Here is a 17,611-nt window from a genome sequence, read left to right as displayed (position 1 = left end):
TCCAATTGGAGGATGATGGATTCTACCTCTGAGCCACAGCCGCTCAGCATAAACCTTAATGGGAAAACAAAGGTGAACGTTTCTTTTTATATTTTCTAACTCAGCCCTATCTTGGTGTTTGCTGGCTGTGCAATGCACCCTCCCCTCTGCAGCCCACTCACATTGACCAGTTTGGTGAAGAGACTACTCTCTTGTCCAAACAACACAGAGCTGCAGGGAGGTGAGAAATCTCAAACCAACAGGTTGTCTGTGTAAACAAGGAGGAGAAAAGTTAGACACCATCTGTTAGAAAGGCAGCAGGGAGCAACAGTAAACTAATTAACAAGAAAACATTTGATTGAGACCATCCCTTCAACTCCACAGCACAAGCTCAATTATACATTTCTGTATAATACATCAAAGAAGAATTACAGGTTCATTATACTTCCCACACCTCACCAAACAATCTGCTAGCCTGCATAAATAACAGGAATTGTTTAGTTTCGTTAACAGTCCATAGTACAAAGATATATTTCTTATATATCAATTCAATGTTTTTGATATACATATACTTTTTGAGCTACTGAATCACTGTGACTGCTTCATTTTCTGTAAAAATGATTTTCTTAGTTTGCTTTGTAGCGTGGGTTGTCTTTGCTTGCTTCATTAATTGAAGGAATGAGTAGGCTATTTATTCAGCTTTACACATCTTTTGTGTTGCAGACGTCGGCGTAGTTTGGAAGGGTCAGTAATAGTAAACTAATTGTTTGACTGTGATTATTTTCATAAAACTGTGGTACAGTAGCCTGCAGGGACACTCTTACACACGCACCCATGACAGACAAAGAAGGAGACGTTAGCGGTCATCATTCTGTCAGCACTTGTTTGGCTCACTGTGTTACTACTACCTTAAAAAAATGTTATTGAATAGATATTCACTGTTTCTTCGTTAAAAAAATACACCACCAGCTGGGCCCAGAGAAGAGACTGACAGTGCAGAAACTGAGTCAAGGGGCTTTGGTGAGAATTTCACAGCAACGGAAAACATTCAGGCCCAAAGTAACCAGTGCTTCCTGTTTTTCCCAGACATGTCCTTTGCAATACTAATCGGGCCTTTTCTACTACGGCTACCATTACTGGAGTATTCTATATCACAGGACACTGTGTTTTGTTTTTGCTGCCTCCATTTTCTCTAAGGAAGGTGGCTAAGAAAGGCTACTAACGAAGAGAGGTACACTGTACTAGAGTAAATTATATAAGAGGCTCACAAAGCATGAAACATCGCAGGCACTTAACTTGCATGCAGCTGTGGGATGGCAGTGTATCCCCAGCGACCTCACTACATTACAGACGTATTCTGTGGCTTAACATACAGTATGCTCAGGTTTAGATGAGGTTGAAAGGCTCATCTTTGGAGGAACGCTAACAGCTGAGGATCTGTATCAGCTTTACTATCGGGGTTTAAGGCATTTGCTAGTTTGGTTTCTGGAAGACCTGCAATATTTCATCACTCTGCCTCTGTTCTACACATTGCATTTCCTCTACATTCGTGAACCCCAACCTTAAATTTCAAACTACGTCTTTGGTTGCACACGCCATTACAGTGTCACATTGTCCTTAATTGCTTATTTTGTAAAGATAGACTGATAGTCATGTGCCAACATTTGGCAGCCGGAGGTGGGGCGGTACCCCGCCCCCAGCAGAGCTTTATAAAGCCCTGACACACGGTCAGACTTAGTCTCTCTCTGAAACTCCAGCGGCTGCGGTCCTCCAGCCGGCGAGCAGATTCATTCAGTGATTGAATCAAAGCTTAATTTTTCGTTGTAGGCAGAGTATCTGTGGGAGACAACGAGACAAATATGAGCTCCGCATGTTTGCTTCTTCAGCAGCCGTCCTCCGGCTCTGCACCGTGGTCACATCCGCCGACAGTGAGCAGAAGCTCGGACACAAACGGCAGGTAAGTCCCGTTAGCGGATGGAGCTTTAATTGTGTTCAGTCTGACCGGGACGTTTTGATAGAAGACTTGTTTTTTAACGTATTGGCTGAATCCTAAAGTATTTAGATCCCCGTTTAGCTCAGCTGTTATCACAGTGTATGTTTGTGATGAAAAACAATGATAGCTGCCTGATAGCGTGCAGCTATGCTAACGGTCACAGTGGAACTAGGTAAGCTGAGAACGGTAGCTAGCGCTAGCGAGCTAAACCAGTTCAAACGGTTGCTTGGCGACAGTCGCTGCCGCCTTCCATAATATAAATATATATAACTTAAATATTAAAATAAACTTTCTTTAAGCTAAACTCCGCTTCTCAAAGCAACAGCAGGCTCTTACATTAGTTCATGTTTGTGAGACCATGGGGGAGTTTATCGTCTAAATGTGGCACGTATTGTATGGTCAAGGTAAATAACAAATGTTATTCACAGATCCAGAGAGGCTTTTCATGCGACCGTGACTTCCGGTTATACCATTATCTCCAGACTGCATCTCCAGAGATGCTCTGAAATGCAGGGCTGTTCTCACTCAAAAATTTAGAAGGGGATTTTGGTATTTTTAAACCTGGGCCCTATTTTGACATACGCAGGGCTATGAAGTTACAAGAAAGGGGTACAAGATTTTTAGGAATCGTTTCAGCTGGATGTTCTTTGATCGGGAGCATTTTCCCCCAAGGCTTATGTTGCAGCCATTACAGCCTATTAAACAGCTGCATGCTGAAGCTATCTCCTGGATTAAATTAACCTATTAGTAATTTAGACCCAAGACCCCAATATGTAAAGATTGGGCCCAGGGATTAAAAATACTGGAACTCAATTTTTTGTCAAGCGATGGTTAGGATGATAAAGAATGTGATGTACTAATATTGAACTAATATGTTGTCGTCACGCAGACAGACCTCACCTTGGAGGCCGTGGTTATCCAGCTCCAGGGACGGACCAGAGCCAAGCCCCCGGAGCAGGCTATCCTTTGTAAGTTACACCTCCGTCTGTCTGACATCCAACATTAACTCACAGCTTGTTACAGGTGAAACACTGGTCAATCAATCAATACCACTGCTGCTTTTCTTTGTCACTTATGACAGTAAATTAGCTTTTGGTTTTGGACTGTTGTTGGACAATATCACGATCTTAAAACATTTAATTAATTGCATGAAGAACCCGCAGATTAATCAATAATTATTTAAAGCCAAAATACCCGAACGTAAGTTTTTGGGTCTACTCCCAACCATGTCAATGTGTTCTTACGCCAACGCAATGTGTTCTGTGTGTCCTCAGCCATACTCCAGAGCTGCGGTGCCCGGCGGCTGCTCATCTGATGGGAAACCTCAGGCCTTCCAGCACCCTGTCAGGTCACTGTCTGCTCTCTTATTTAAAGTCTAATCTGTCCACTGCCGTATTAGGGCACTGCCATCTGTCAGCAGAGATATCTCACCTAAGTGAGACTTAACTTAACACTTCTATACTCTTAAACAAGACCGGAATAAAGCCCAGTTAGTAATGCTTGAGAGCATCAGTACAGACAGCATCATGGACGCATGTGTTTCATACTTAACATTCATCCTCTTCTTTAAACAGGTTGTTCTGGCCCAAATCCAAGTCATTCGATTATCTGTACAGCGATGGAGAGGCCCTGTTGAGGAACTTCCCCATTCAGGCAACCATCAGCTTTTATGAGGAGAGTGACAGTGAAGATGAAGATGATGATGATGAGAAGGACTGGGAGGTTGACAGTGAAGCTGAAGAGTGCCGCAGACAGCACAACTGAGTGCCTCAATCGGCAGACACATTTCACGTCAGATGTGCAACACCTGCAGACTGTTCTAAACTCAGCGACGGGGAAGTGGCTGAGAGACAAACTGGAAGAGGACAACTCGGTCTGCCTTCACACATCTCTCACAGGTGTAACCACGGTCCTCAATCATTGATAGCGCGCATGACTACATTTGTCATATTACGTAACTCTATGTTAATGCCCAGCGTCCGCACCACTCCTGCGTCTTAGAGCCCTTTAAACAGACTTCTAGAAACGCTGCTGAGCCAGTCACTTTGAAAACTCCAGGTCACTTATGGAAGTGATGAAGGATGTTCTCGATCTTAACATGTCATCCCCCTATCACATTACCCTTTCCCTGAAGAAAAGAAAGTAGATGAGCCTTGAAAAGCAGCTGTTAACTCAACATGAATAACTGATTACTAGCTGCTGTTGTGCAATTACAACCTGGTTGTTATGAAGCTGCTACTGCCTACATGTGCAGAAAGAAAGATATTGTCAGAGGGATTCATATGTCGAGCAGTGTCTGCCCTACATGGATGAGAGAACTAGTTCCTGTTTGGTGCATGCCTGTACCCCAGCACTCTAATGCCCAGTGTACGTGAATGATCTGTGACTTTAGGCGTGTTAGAGTGCGCAGGGTTTAGTTCTGAAACAGAAAATGTAGTTCATTGCAGCCTCTGTGTGGAGTTCAGAGCTCTCACATTTATGTCTGTATTGCACACGCCTGCTGTGCCTGTCGTTCACTCATCAGGTGAGAGAATATAGGCTGAGCACCATGTTCTCCCATATTGGGAAACTTGTTAATGTTTACAGTCAGTCTCAGGGTCTGATCCTTCCAGTGTACATAGAATGTTATCTACACACATTTCTAACTTATGATGTTCATAATTTGTACATAAACACATTGTCACGTTGACTTTTTTTTTTTTTATACATTTGTGCATCAGTGTCTTTTTGTGAAAATACTTTCCAACTTAGGTATCAAACATAAAATAAACTATTTTGTGAAGTTTATTCACATCAGTTGTCTTCTTTCTCTTTCTGTGGGTGTGTTGTGGTGATGAGGTTTCCCCCTTTCTGTATCTTCTTGTCTTACAACCTTTTGATGCTAATACAGAGCTTTTGATTGGCTGGAAAGCGGAGGTCTGCTCTCCGTCTCTGAAGAGAGGAGGGAGACGAAATGTACACAGTGGGACTGTAGGACAGATTAAACTACAAAGTAACTGGTGTAATAAGCAAAAATTACATGCTAAAAACTGTTAGAAAATGACCTGTTTACAAGTGTTATTAAAATCATCATTTTTGTACTGGTTACTTATTGAGGAAAAATGTAGCTTGTGTACATTCAACTAATGTAGTGTGCTCCCCTACACGCCCACTGGATGGCAGTATTTGAGCAAAAGTGGCAACCTGTTGAATTTACAATACATTGGAAGGTGGTTGATGTTCTGCATGCCTGATGTGCTCTTGTTAAGATCCACATCCTCGATGTCATCATCAATAGCATCGATATCATTAAGTGCAGAGGAGTTCATGAAAGAGCTGGGTCTTTAGCCTCTTCTTAAAGGTGAAAGGGACTCTGCAGACTGAATGGAGTTTGGAGAGGGAGGCCAATGGGTTGCCTGTAAAGCCGACAGCAGAATGTTTGGTAACACTTTCTATGAAGACCATGTGTATGGTGCGTTATGAGAGCATTCATAGTGAATTATAATGCATTTATAATGCTTCATGACTACATTTATAAACAGACTTAATCCAAGTGAAACAAGCAGCCCCATAGTCATACATATCCATCTCACTCTTCATGCCTCGACCTAACCAACAAAGGCAATGACTACTGGCCAGTCAGAGACAGAGTAGGGCATCCGGTAGGAAAAAAATAATACAGACTCGCAATTGAATTTTAATTGAAAATTAGGTCACGAATCAAAAATCTTTCTACCCGCCATGGTTGATCACTACACAAGATCACCTGCATTTGCCGTGTTGCAGGTGCTACTTTCCAATTCCGCTTCTGTGATTTCAGGACATGTTTATGGATCAGGCTGATGTGCAACCATTGGAAAGAGATACTGGCTTGCTGGAATGGCAAAGCCTACGCAGCCAGCAGGATGAGGAGTTTCAGCGTTCACTGGCAATAGACAGAAGAAAATGCAGACATATCATATGGCCATCTCACACTCTGCTAACTGAGCAAAATGTTGCTTTGCAGAAAAGATTCAATTTTAAGCTCATTGTTGTTCTGGTTGTTCTGGTCAATTGAATATGTCTTAAAAAAAGACGAAGACAAGTCCAGGAGCGTGAGCAGAGAAGAATACAGGTTAGTTTGTCACCCAGTGTAGGTGGAAGTAGACCAAAAGGAGCAACACACATGCTACAAACTATCCCTGCATCATTAAACTATAGGCAGCCATTCTCAACCAATTCAAACAGGGCAAAAGAAATCACTGCAGAAATTGGTACATTTATAGCCAAGCATATGAGACCATACTCTGGAAAACGCAGGCTTTACTTCTTGTTTTATACAGCATACAGAATATTTTTGGGTTCGTTTTATATGTTGCTAAGATGACACCCCAGAAGATTAATTTATTTATTTTATTTATTTATATACCCATATTTGTCCCACAACTGGGACATTTTTCTTCTGCATTTGACCCATCCGATCTACTTAGGAGCAGTCGGCAGCCACAGTGTAGCGCCCGGGGCCCAACTGCCAGTGCCTTGGTTAAGGGCAGTGGCTGGCATATTACCTAATATGCATGTCTTTGTGTCAGGTATAGCGCCATCAATGTTCGTAGTAAAAAAGATCATAGTTTATTATGTCAGTTTTAATAAATTAAACATGTTTTAAAAGCAAGGACATTTCTTTGGTATTTTTACTTGGTTGCTGTATCAAACCAAACCGCAAACTTTGTGAAACGTTATGCTCCTAATATGTATAATATTCTGTATATATAGTTATTATGCATATGTACATACATTGCACTGCACTTGATAGCTAATTTGCACTTCTGGTTCGACCCCTAACTATATTTGGGTGCAAACCAATGACAATAAAGTTGAATTTAATCTTCTGTAATCACATACAAGACAGTATTGATTTGTTTTTAGGTCATAAATATAAGGAAGGAAGTTGTTGAATCTATGCCAGAGCCGGAAAATGAGGTAGACTTTCAATTTAAATATCCCGATGGTGGCTTGAAAAGGAGGCGCTTCCTGCCTTTCCAGGTAATTTCTGTACCTCTGTACCACCTTCTTCTTCTCATCAGTGTTCACAGATATCTGCACTTTTTTAAGGTATTGATCTACATTTCACTTTTCAAGATATAGTTGCCTTTGCAGGCAGCGAAGAAATGGCCAGTAAAATATTTTCTATGCAAAATGCTATGTCCCCTACTGCACTCCCTAGCAATCGAGGAAGTTCACTGACCGACAATGGCATCACTGAACCATGTACTCTGTACATTAACTGGATGTCCGGGGATGCAGTGGCGGTAAGTGCTTTTGGTGTGCGTCAGCGCTGTTCTGCGAGGGCATCATTACTGTAATATTGTATAAATATGCTCTGCATTGTGAAACTTTGAACCTTGCTTGGATTGGCTTCTCAAGGAAAATAATTTAAGTTTAGCAAATTTGGGTTGACCTCAAAATTGCTTTGGCAAAATCTTGCCATCAATTTGGACTTAAGTTGTGGGTGGACCTGTATGAGATTTCACATGCATGCTAACATTGTTTATCAATTCATTTTAGGATATTATGTCAAACTCCAGCTGCACCACCTACTACAATCCCCATCTTTTCGCCTGCTCCCTCTCGACCCCACAGCCCCTCATATATCTCCATTCCATCGAGCCCAGAGCAGGAGGATATTGAAGGGCAAGTACCTGCACACATTTTATGACAAGGCCATTATTTGGGATTTAGTTGTATTATACAAATAATATCATCCAACTATTAAATTGAGATTAAGATTATCTACGACCGAATCACAGCCGTGATGACATTCAGTACAACATCAGCTCCCTCTCATGTGATATTGCATTTATACAACAGCTATACAAGCAGCAAATAGTAGTAAACAGTAACAATCATCAACAGATTACTTTTGTTCCACCAACTGAACTAGTTCCACAGCTTAACTGAAACTGAACTTCTGTTGCCAAGCAACCCAAACATTCTCCTGCTCTCTGTGTCTACAGGTTACCACAGATCAGCTGTTTTTATCATGTTCATTTATTTGTTTGTTTTAATTTATCATCAACCAGTGAAGTAAGAGTCTGTTGTGTGATTCAGAAGTACCAGCTTGGTCAATGTAGACATACACGGTCTGCTGTAATGTTAATTAACAGTATTCAGTAGTCTTATCTCTGCTTAGACCTATTCTGCTCTGTTTTTATTTATTTATTATTTGTTGTATAATAATATACAAATATAACTGCTAAAAAAATATATAAAATAAATATAACTACTATCATACAATGTGATTTAGCCCCCCGCATAATCTTTGATTATGTAGAGACTTTGTCGAATTGCAGGAAAAACGACAATAATTAGAATTTCCCAGAGTTCGGCTGCATGACGCCCCTGTTGGGACCGGCACGAAGGATGTTGGGAAGCTGAGTATTTGCGTGCAAGGCGTGGCATGCTAGTGTGTCTCTGTGCTCGTCACACTGACACGTCCCTCTAAAGGACAGATGTGGAACAGTTTGATGGTGAAGTTTCACTCGAACCGTCTCCGCGGTGCTCCGTTCGTTTCACTGCAGCCCAGCGGTTCCGTCAGGTCAGCGTCCAGCCGCCCCCGCGAGCTGTTTCGTTTCTTTCCAGCGGAACTTTGCCCGCCTCTTCGCCCTGCGTCACCCTTCTTTTGTCAGGGCTGTGATAGGGCAGTCTCAGGAATTCCTCCTCTCCCATTGGCTAGAGATACGTAGTGACACGTGTGGGAGTTCCCTGGAGTCGGAGAAGGACGGAAAAAGGCTTTCATGAAGAGGAATGGAGGTAAGAAGCATTTTATATATCCCTCCCTGATCCTTCACAAGTCTGATGTAACCCCTGCTCCACCGCAGGCTGTCTGCTAAAATGGGACAAGGAGTTAACATCATCCTGAAAACGATTTTTTGATATGCAGTTATAGAGGCATGACAGAGCCTGTTTCTCACCATCTGTCCACAATATCTGTTCACCGTTGAACTATTTCTCCAGGATTTTGTCCCGCAATTTTAAAAACAGGGTTGTTGATCAATAGCATCTTGTGTGTGTGTGTGTGTGTGTGTGTGTGTGTGTGTGTGTGTGTGAGAGAGAGAGAGAGAGAGAGAGAGAGAGAGAGAGAGAGAGCTTTTTTTGTATTCTAGATAAATCCCATTGAGAGTTGTCTCCCTGTATCCTAATTATCCTATCTCTGTCTGCGTTGCTAGGGAAACCCCCCACCCCAGCCCTCTCACTCTATATTTATAGTAGCCTGTATTTGCCAGAGGTGGGCTATATATATATCTGCACATACAGAAATACGTCTGGGAAGAAAAGATGACTTATAAACATTTTAATCACTGCTTTTTACAAAGAAGAACATGTACCCTGAAAACTGCTCTACAGGAAGTGATGTCTTCCAAATAAAAGGGTCAAGCTGTTAGCTTTTATAATCTATAACGCATGAACTACAATCAAACCTCCTATGAGAAGTTTTTACCTTGTTATTAAACAGTCTCAGTTTGATACTGATTTCAATGTGTGACCCGCAGAAGTAAACCACACCATCAGTGTGAGGAGAGACTATTTCTTTGTTACTTTAATGCTTGTCATTCATCCATCTATTCATCCATCCATCCATCCATTAGCTTTATGCACTCTATAGAGAACAATCATATATGATTATTTTCCACATATAAGTTACTGTGTAACCTCCTGTTCACAAGCAGCATCTTCAACAATCAAGCCTTTTATGATGATAAACAGGAAGCCGATGAGAATATCACTGTGATGTTACAAAAAAATCAAATATGTTAAGTTTAGATAATTTTATTAAATTTGCTAATCTTAAACTCGTCCATAAGTGCTTACGTCATCAGGCTCCTCAGGTGCTCAGTGAGAGTACCCGTCTCTCACACGAGGAGCATCTAACGGAGATTGAAAGGTGCCCTTTCGGAAATGATCACTTGGGTGAAGCTCTTTTTCTGTTCAGGGAATCAAAATGTGGAATGCCTTACCTGCAGAGCTCAAACTGGACCCTGACTGGGAGCATTTTAAACTCAAACCGAACCAGTTTTTGAAGAAGGGTCAGTCATGTAGCCATGTTTGATTTAATGCTTCCTGTTTTACAGTTGATTGTGTCGTAGGATATTTTGTATCCTGTATTGTTGTATCTGTTTTATTGCCGTTGAGTCTGTTTTGTACTGTCTCTTGTGTATTTGTTGTTGATTTCATGTATTTCAAAGGCAAATCATTGCGTATTAGCCAATGCTATATATGCTGTAGTGTGTGTCATCAGTTTACTTGCTTCATACTTCCCTATACAAACAAACACTAAATAGATGAATAAATATAGTTTTATGAAAAAAACCTTGTATATTTAATCAAAGTTTAATGAAATAAATAAAACACTATGCATTTGATTTGCCTTTTAATAACTCTGAAAATACTGTTGTAAAACTGGTAATCAGGTTTATAATCACAACAATATACTGTATATTTTTAGATAATATGTCTAATATGAATTTATACACGTAACTTCACATAAACATCTTGTATATTCAATAGACCTTTAATGTTAAAAAATATGAGCATATTGCAGATATATCAGCATTGGCGAAATATCCTCTGATATAATGAATGTGAATATGAAATTTTGCAAAACATGAAAAGACACCTGGTCAAGTGCAGGGCAGTGCCATTATGTCTGTTAACAAACAGACAGTGCAGTGATTATTTTTCAACAGGTGGCACAGGCCCATAGCTGTTCATTCAAAATACAGCTGGAGTCAAGAAACGTAACAGCCGCCTCACTCATGGTTACAACTAACCAGCACAAAAATGACAATTACCAACATATGCCATATGCAGAACATATGTTCTGAACAGACACACTGCAAACACTAACAAAAATTATCATTTGCATTTTGGAACATAAAACATAAAACTTAAAAATTTAACAAACTACTCAGTCAGCACAAGGCGGCAGACATGATGGGAAATGAGGACCGTCCCTATCGCTGCCAGAGTGTATTTCTTTTATAATAACTGTTATCATTACTGTGCTTCTCTTGCTAATTTATTATCAGCCTTTCATCATGGCCATGCTGTTCTTGTTCATCTTTACACTTGTGTACCACTATTATTGGCATCATAACCATAAGTATGTATTATCTGTTGTTGCTGTTGTTGTTGTTGATGTAGCAAGGACATATGTTGATGTGGTATTGAGAACACATGTTGCTGTTGCTCCCTTTGCCTGTCTCTATCCTGCATCTTCTTCTATCCCACTTTTGGCCCATCCAGTCTCTTCAGATGTTCAACATGAGTCTGGTTCTGCTCGAGGTTTCTGCCTGTTAAAAGGAAGTTTTTCTGTCAATGTGCTAAATGTTGCTAAGTGCTTCTCATGGTGATTCATGTTGATGCTCTTTAAATAACAAAGAGTACGGTCTTGACCTGCTCTTTTTGTAAAGTGTCTCGAGATAACTTTGGTTATGATTTAGCGCTATACAGATAAAAATGTGATTGATTGATTCTTACAAGCTTCAGTCTTAAGAAGAAAAAAGCGATTAATCACAAATAATCACAGCAATTTGTGTGATTAATTAGTTCATTGTTTTTAATTGATCGACATCCCTAATTTTTAGTTTTGCTGCTTAAATGTCTCAGATATTTGCTGCAGCGACATTACTGCACACATGGAAACATTTACTATAAACAGCTTCTCTAATCTTTAATGTAAAGTTAAAGAAGACATTCATACACCAATACAACACAATAAAGAAAAGCACAATTTTGCAGGTCAATACTTGGTTATTTTGTTTTCATCAGTTATAATTACAACGGTATGACTATGTATATTTACATACTGACAAAAGTTATTTAATGTACATCTGCAATCCTGAAAAACGGATAAAAAGTTGGTCACAAAAACAAACATTAAAAACTTCTCGTGTATCGTGATATACACTATTCCTGTGATGTAAAATGTAGCCCTACTGTGAACATTAGACCAATTCATCCACCTCTAACCCCAACATGAGTTTTCAGAAAGGCAGGCGGTTTTGCTGTTGGTGTTGGACAAATTGAAAATCATAGATATCATACTGTGAACTCAGATTTCTGAGCCATTAGTGAGGCTGGTTGGACGCCTGGAAATGACTCATTATTGTATTTATGAGTGGGCGAGTGTGCAGCGTGTCAGGTTGAAACACAGAAGTGAAGCCTGTTGAACACTGATCCAGTTGTTAGTGAAACGATTGTGTAAGCAGTGCTGTCTGATGCTGTGCTGTGTCTCCCTGCAGGTCTGCACTCTGTTACAGTGTGAGTAGCAGGGCAGGAGCATGGCTGCCGGTAAGCACCAAACACACACACCAAGAAACACTTGCTACCCTAATTACACACACACACACACACACACAGTCTTCCTGTCTGCAGGGCCCAACTAACTTGGGACTCGTCCGACTTGAGTCCTGATTTTCAGGACTCGTGACTTGACTTGGACTTCAACACTGATGACTCGGACTTGGACTCGCGCATTGACAGCATTATAATATTATTATATACATTAAATGAGTTTTCTACACATCCTAAAGGTCCCACAGTCAGTCGAGGTCACTATGAAACAGTTTGGTGTGAAACAGCGGTTCTCCTTATAAATCCCGAGCTCCATCAGAGCTGTCTTCAGAATGTTATTTTAGATGCTAAAAGTTTATTCGGTTCACTCTGGAGTTTCCTCTGTCCCGTCAATTTATAAGAGTTCAAATCAGTTTTTAGTTTTGCTGCTAAAATGTCTCAGAATTTTTGCTGTAGTGAAACATTTACTAAAAAAAACTTTACTCTAATCTTTTAAAGTAAGTGCTTGAAGACATTCATACATCAATACAACAGAATAAATAAATAACATGTAAAGCTGCACTGCTCGACATTATTTTAAATCATTTATTGATAATTTGGCTCTGTGTTTTAACAAAATCACACCCTCTCAGACCTGGGTACAGTACAAACATTAGGACTCACAGATGATAGAGTGTTAAAGCTCAGTTTAGTTTTATCATAACTAAACCTTGAGGACTCGGACTCGACTCAGATTCTTAGTGACTCGACTACACTGCATACATGTTAAAGGCCTGCAGTGGGCCTTCAACGTCAGTCTGCAGGTGTTATGTGTCTAAACAGCTGCCTGCTGTGTGATGACAGCACTGACACTGACTCATTACATTTCCGTGAACATGTTGGAGGTGAAGAACCGAATGAGCCTGTGGAGAGAACCCAGTATGGATGGTTGAACTGTGGTTGTTTGCTCCTTTTCTGTGTCGCAGCGTTCCTTAATGGTCCGGATGCCCACTCCGTTCTGAAGCGATTCCCTCGGGCAAACGGCTTCCTGGAGGAATTGAGACAGGGGAACATTGAGAGGGAGTGTGGAGAGGAGAGCTGCAGCTTCGAGGAGGCCAATGAAGTGTTCGAGAACAAAGAGAGAACGGTGAGCTTGCAGGTGACACCAGATCAAATGAGTTCAACTCCTCCTTAAATTATAGTAGCATGATGTAAGTCCATTAATTGCTGGAGAAGAGACAATATTTTCCCACATTGTCAGATAACTGGTAATTACCGTTTAAACTACGACTGCAAATAAATCAAACACCATCATGATTGTGATTCAAACTGTGATGTTGTCTCATTTTTATGCAATCTCGGATCCCATCAGAGAAGTCATTCCTCTTGTGGTTGACTTTAATTAACGGGTCTTACCTTTGCGGAAATATCAACATCATGAAAAGTCAAAATGAAGCTTTGTCAGGTCCGTCCTCAAGAGGAGAAGAAAACTACTTTAAAATGCTCATTTGTTGAACAGACTTGGATCCATCATTTCTGATGCATTCGAGGAAGTCGGGAAATCTGAATGCTGAACGGCATCATGTTGTCCAAAATCAACACTGTTTGTCATAATACCTAGGTTAATATAATGTTAGGTGGCAAAGTTATTTGTTAAGCTAGACTGACAACACTGACATACACAGTCGGATAGTATTTTGGTTGTCATAACGTTAGCGAGCATGCTAAGGTTAGCCAACTAGCTCTAAGATAACTACATTGCATGGATCTGGCATTGTGCTTTGTAAGCAAACAGCAAATTACTCAATTACCAGCCAGATCAGCTCCCGGGAGTCTGCTTGAGTTAACTGATGTTATCTATTCAATGGTGTTTTGCTACGTTCTGCTTCTTACTGTGGTCTTCCTGATCAGCTTACATTTTTCTCGGGCTGACTCGTAAGGTAAATCAGGCAGACAACGGTCAATCTCTCTGAGATAATTCTCAATGTTGGAATCAGGATTACTTGGATCAAACCGTTCTACATCCTTTGCCAGAGATTCAATCTGCTGTGTCTGATACAAGCTGACACTTGCCCATTAGTAACTGTAATGGGTAAGTATTAATGCTCCCACTTGCTATTACTCATGACAAACTTTACAGTGTTGTGATGTGAGCATAGCATTAGATAACGCTAGCTAACGCGGTTCACTCATCACGACTCCTGCCCAGTTCATTACTGGTTCCCATCGCTCTACAACTCAATGCCTCTCCTGTGGCCGTTATTCCTCCTCATCCTGGCCTATTCCTGGCCTCTGACACCTAGCAGGCTCATAATTATAAGCCTGTGGTCCGTCGTATGCATATTAATTAGCAATTTCTTCATGATCAATGACAAGACGGGCATTTAGATCTATATTTATTAATGTTAAACCCGTCATTGATTGGCGGGACTCCCTTATGTTACGTCACATCTGGTTGTCTGTTTTGATGTGGAAATATAAGAAAACTTAAAATGACTCCAGAAGTCGCTGTAGTGTATTTATTCATATATTTTGTTGAAAATATAATCACTAAATCATTTTTCTACACATTGATTCACTCGGGTCTCCAACCTGAAAGTTGCTCTTTAAGCTTCGTAGCGGTGAAGATGGAAATCCCACAGGCTAGTTTCCATGGTAACTAACATCAAACTGAATCTGAAATAGTTTAACAGATAATCTGTCCCTGTGGCTACTATACAATCCATGAAAACATTCAGCAGATCAGTAATCACCTCTCTTCACTGTGTGCCTTTGATGTCACTTTCAGTTTGAGTCTGATTCTGAATGAACCAAACAGTTAAATGTGAATATTTCTGCTCTCTGCCTGCCAGATGGAGTTTTGGAAAACTCGCAGTGTCTACACGGTGAGTAGCAACAGCGAGGGGCGCTCTGAGCGTGCAGACACTGTCTACATGGTGGTGCCTCTGCTGGGCGTGGCCCTGCTCATCATCATCGGCCTCTTCCTTCTCTGGAGGTGCCAGCTTCAGAAGGCCACTCGGCGACGGCCCGCATACACCCAGAACCGCTACTTGGCCAACAACCGCAGCACCCGCAGCCTGCCACGCATCCTGGTTCACAGGGACCCACTGACGCACACTGAAAGCTTACACCATGAGTCCAGCTCGCGTCCCACTATAGTGGTGAGCGCTGCTGAGAGAGGAGAAGGCTCCCAGTCAGACTCCCACGGCCCCTACCAGCAGAACACTTGTGCCCTCTACGTCCAGGACTCGTCCCTGTCGGTGGCCTCGCGTCTGTCTGGTGCCACACCTCCTCCCTCTTATGAAGAGGTGACAGGACACCTGGAAAGCAGTGGTGACGAGACCTCAGCCCCTTCCTACAGCGACCCTCCACCCAAATATGAGGAGATCATAAAGGAGAAGTGAGACAATGCTGCCTCGGCAAGTATCAAGGAAGTCAGCCACTGGCGCTGCTGGCCGCTCAAACCAAGATTGTAATATCAGTTTTCCATGTATCATGTCATATGATGGTACAACCTAAAGCCAGCCATTCCCATGAGTGTGTGCCACCCAGGATTATTGTTCATAATGCATCCAAACACCTCGTCATATTCATTTCTTTGGCCTTCATTTTGTTTGGGACACATTGGTCCCAGGTGTTGTCACTGACCAGCAGTACTCTCACTGATGCCCCCCAGCTCAATCTGCCTCTGCAGCGATGACCTTACTCTTGCTGCACAGTCACTGTGAATGTCAGGTTTCTTGTGTCTTATCTGTCAGAGTGCACATATTGTGGCTCCAGAATGGAAGTATTGGCAGTTGGAGCCAAAGTTGTTAGGGGTGGGATGTCCTCATGTTTTTTTGTTGAGTCAGATCACTGGTTTTCACAGAGTAGACCTGTACCGTTCTCTGAATTTTGTCAGTTGAGTCTGATTTCTCTGTTCGCTACCAAGCTTGGATTCTTGCTCCTTTGTTCTAGTTCAGCGCCAAACCAGACTCTATATCAGCCTACAAGAATCTCATGTCTTACCGTTTACTGTTTATCAGAAATTTCACTAAGGGGCATTTCAGACTACGTTCTTCCTGTTCTAAGTCACGTCACCATTGTTTTTAAGTTCAACAGGATGAAAGGTTTCAGTCAGCTCAGCGTGTAGCCCCTGATGCTGCACTGAAAAGACACTCATTTTTAACATGAAGCTGTTCTGTGATTTCATCACCAGCTCTGTCTGTTTTAGAGAGGAGCAGACCTCTGTGGATAATAACTCCCAGTTAAAGACCTAATGAACGATGAATACTGTAAGGTAAGTTTACAGCCGGCCATGCTGCTCCTGCAATCCTCTGTGTGTAATGACTTGGCGGAAAAAAGAGATTTGACTGACAAAATAGGAGGACCTTCACGACTGATAATTTAAATCATTGATCTATCACAGAAAGCACAAAAAATGAAGCATATGTGAAGGAGCAATTTGAAAGCCTCTCAGCCAGTTGCCAGCTGGGCTCAGCTTCACCTTGGAATGCTAAATATGGATTCCTCTTTAGACCAAGCTCTCTTACTCCCCGACTCTTGTGTTATTTTGTGGCTCAGTGGTAGAGTCGGTCATCTCTCAATCGGAAGGTTGGGGGTTTGATCCCTGAAGTTTCCTTGGGCAAGACACTGAACCCCAAATTGCTCCTGGTGGCAGAGCCATCGGGTATGAATGGACAAAAATCTGATTAGAGATTGGCACTTAGGCCTCTGCCATCAGTGTGTGAATGGATGAATGTGACATGTAGTGTAAAAGCAGCTTTGAGCGGTCGCAAAGACTAGAAAAGAGCTTTATAAGAACGATCCATTTACCATTTACATTTATTGACTTTGGATTTTACTCCCCACACCAGCAGATTTACATTTATGCTTCCTTTTTCAGGGCTTTGTAATAGTGAGTGAAAGTTGCCGAAAAATTAGTTAGCCTGTCTTATCTAGTTAGTTGACAAATATTTGATCAAAAACTATCTATCCTATAGTTAGATCATTTATTTAAAAAAAAAACTGCCAAACCAGCGTCTCCATTGTAGGATTTGCTGCTTTACTCTGTTTTATATATTTGTAAATTGAATATGTTCTCAAATTATTTTTATTTTATTTATTTTATCTTTTTATATTCCTCAAAAATCTTCAACTCCTAAAATCTAGACCTGGTCTTTAAAGCTGCTGTGAGGAACTTGGTTTGTGTTGATTTTGGCGCCCCCTGTGGACAAAGCCGTACCTCTTATCTCTTTGCAGATTTTGTTATATGTTCTTTAAATTTGAGCCCTGGAAAATGTAAACAAAGGCAGCGTGCAGCTAATCGCTTCGTCGGACACCTACCCCCCCTCCCCCCGGCATCAG

General features: G+C 41.4%; 2 protein-coding genes across 2 annotated transcripts; both read left to right on the top strand.

Annotated features, from left to right (window-relative positions):
- The first annotated feature begins 1,750 nt into the window (after nucleotides 1-1,750).
- Nucleotides 1,751-4,765, top strand: ripply3 (ripply transcriptional repressor 3). The gene is made up of 4 exons (XM_069676234.1): nucleotides 1,751-1,936; nucleotides 2,862-2,940; nucleotides 3,247-3,320; nucleotides 3,547-4,765. Exons 1-4 carry the CDS (start codon nucleotides 1,839-1,841, stop codon nucleotides 3,734-3,736), a joined length of 441 nt encoding a protein of 146 aa, XP_069532335.1. The 5' UTR covers nucleotides 1,751-1,838; the 3' UTR covers nucleotides 3,737-4,765.
- Nucleotides 4,766-12,229: 7,464 nt separating this feature from the next.
- On the top strand, nucleotides 12,230-15,932 carry LOC138605084 (transmembrane gamma-carboxyglutamic acid protein 3). Its single transcript, XM_069677173.1, has 3 exons — nucleotides 12,230-12,283; nucleotides 13,252-13,412; nucleotides 15,118-15,932. The coding sequence occupies exons 1-3, from the start codon at nucleotides 12,274-12,276 to the stop codon at nucleotides 15,667-15,669; spliced, it is 723 nt and encodes a 240-aa protein (XP_069533274.1). The 5' UTR covers nucleotides 12,230-12,273; the 3' UTR covers nucleotides 15,670-15,932.
- The last annotated feature ends 1,679 nt before the right edge of the window (nucleotides 15,933-17,611 follow it).

Source organism: Semicossyphus pulcher, unplaced genomic scaffold (assembly GCF_022749685.1).
Source record: "Semicossyphus pulcher isolate SPU_LCO1_2020_fin unplaced genomic scaffold, fSemPul1.0.p SCAF_10, whole genome shotgun sequence".
NCBI classification, from domain to species: domain Eukaryota; kingdom Metazoa; phylum Chordata; class Actinopteri; order Labriformes; family Labridae; genus Semicossyphus; species Semicossyphus pulcher.
This window is presented reverse-complemented; position numbering and strand designations above follow the sequence as displayed.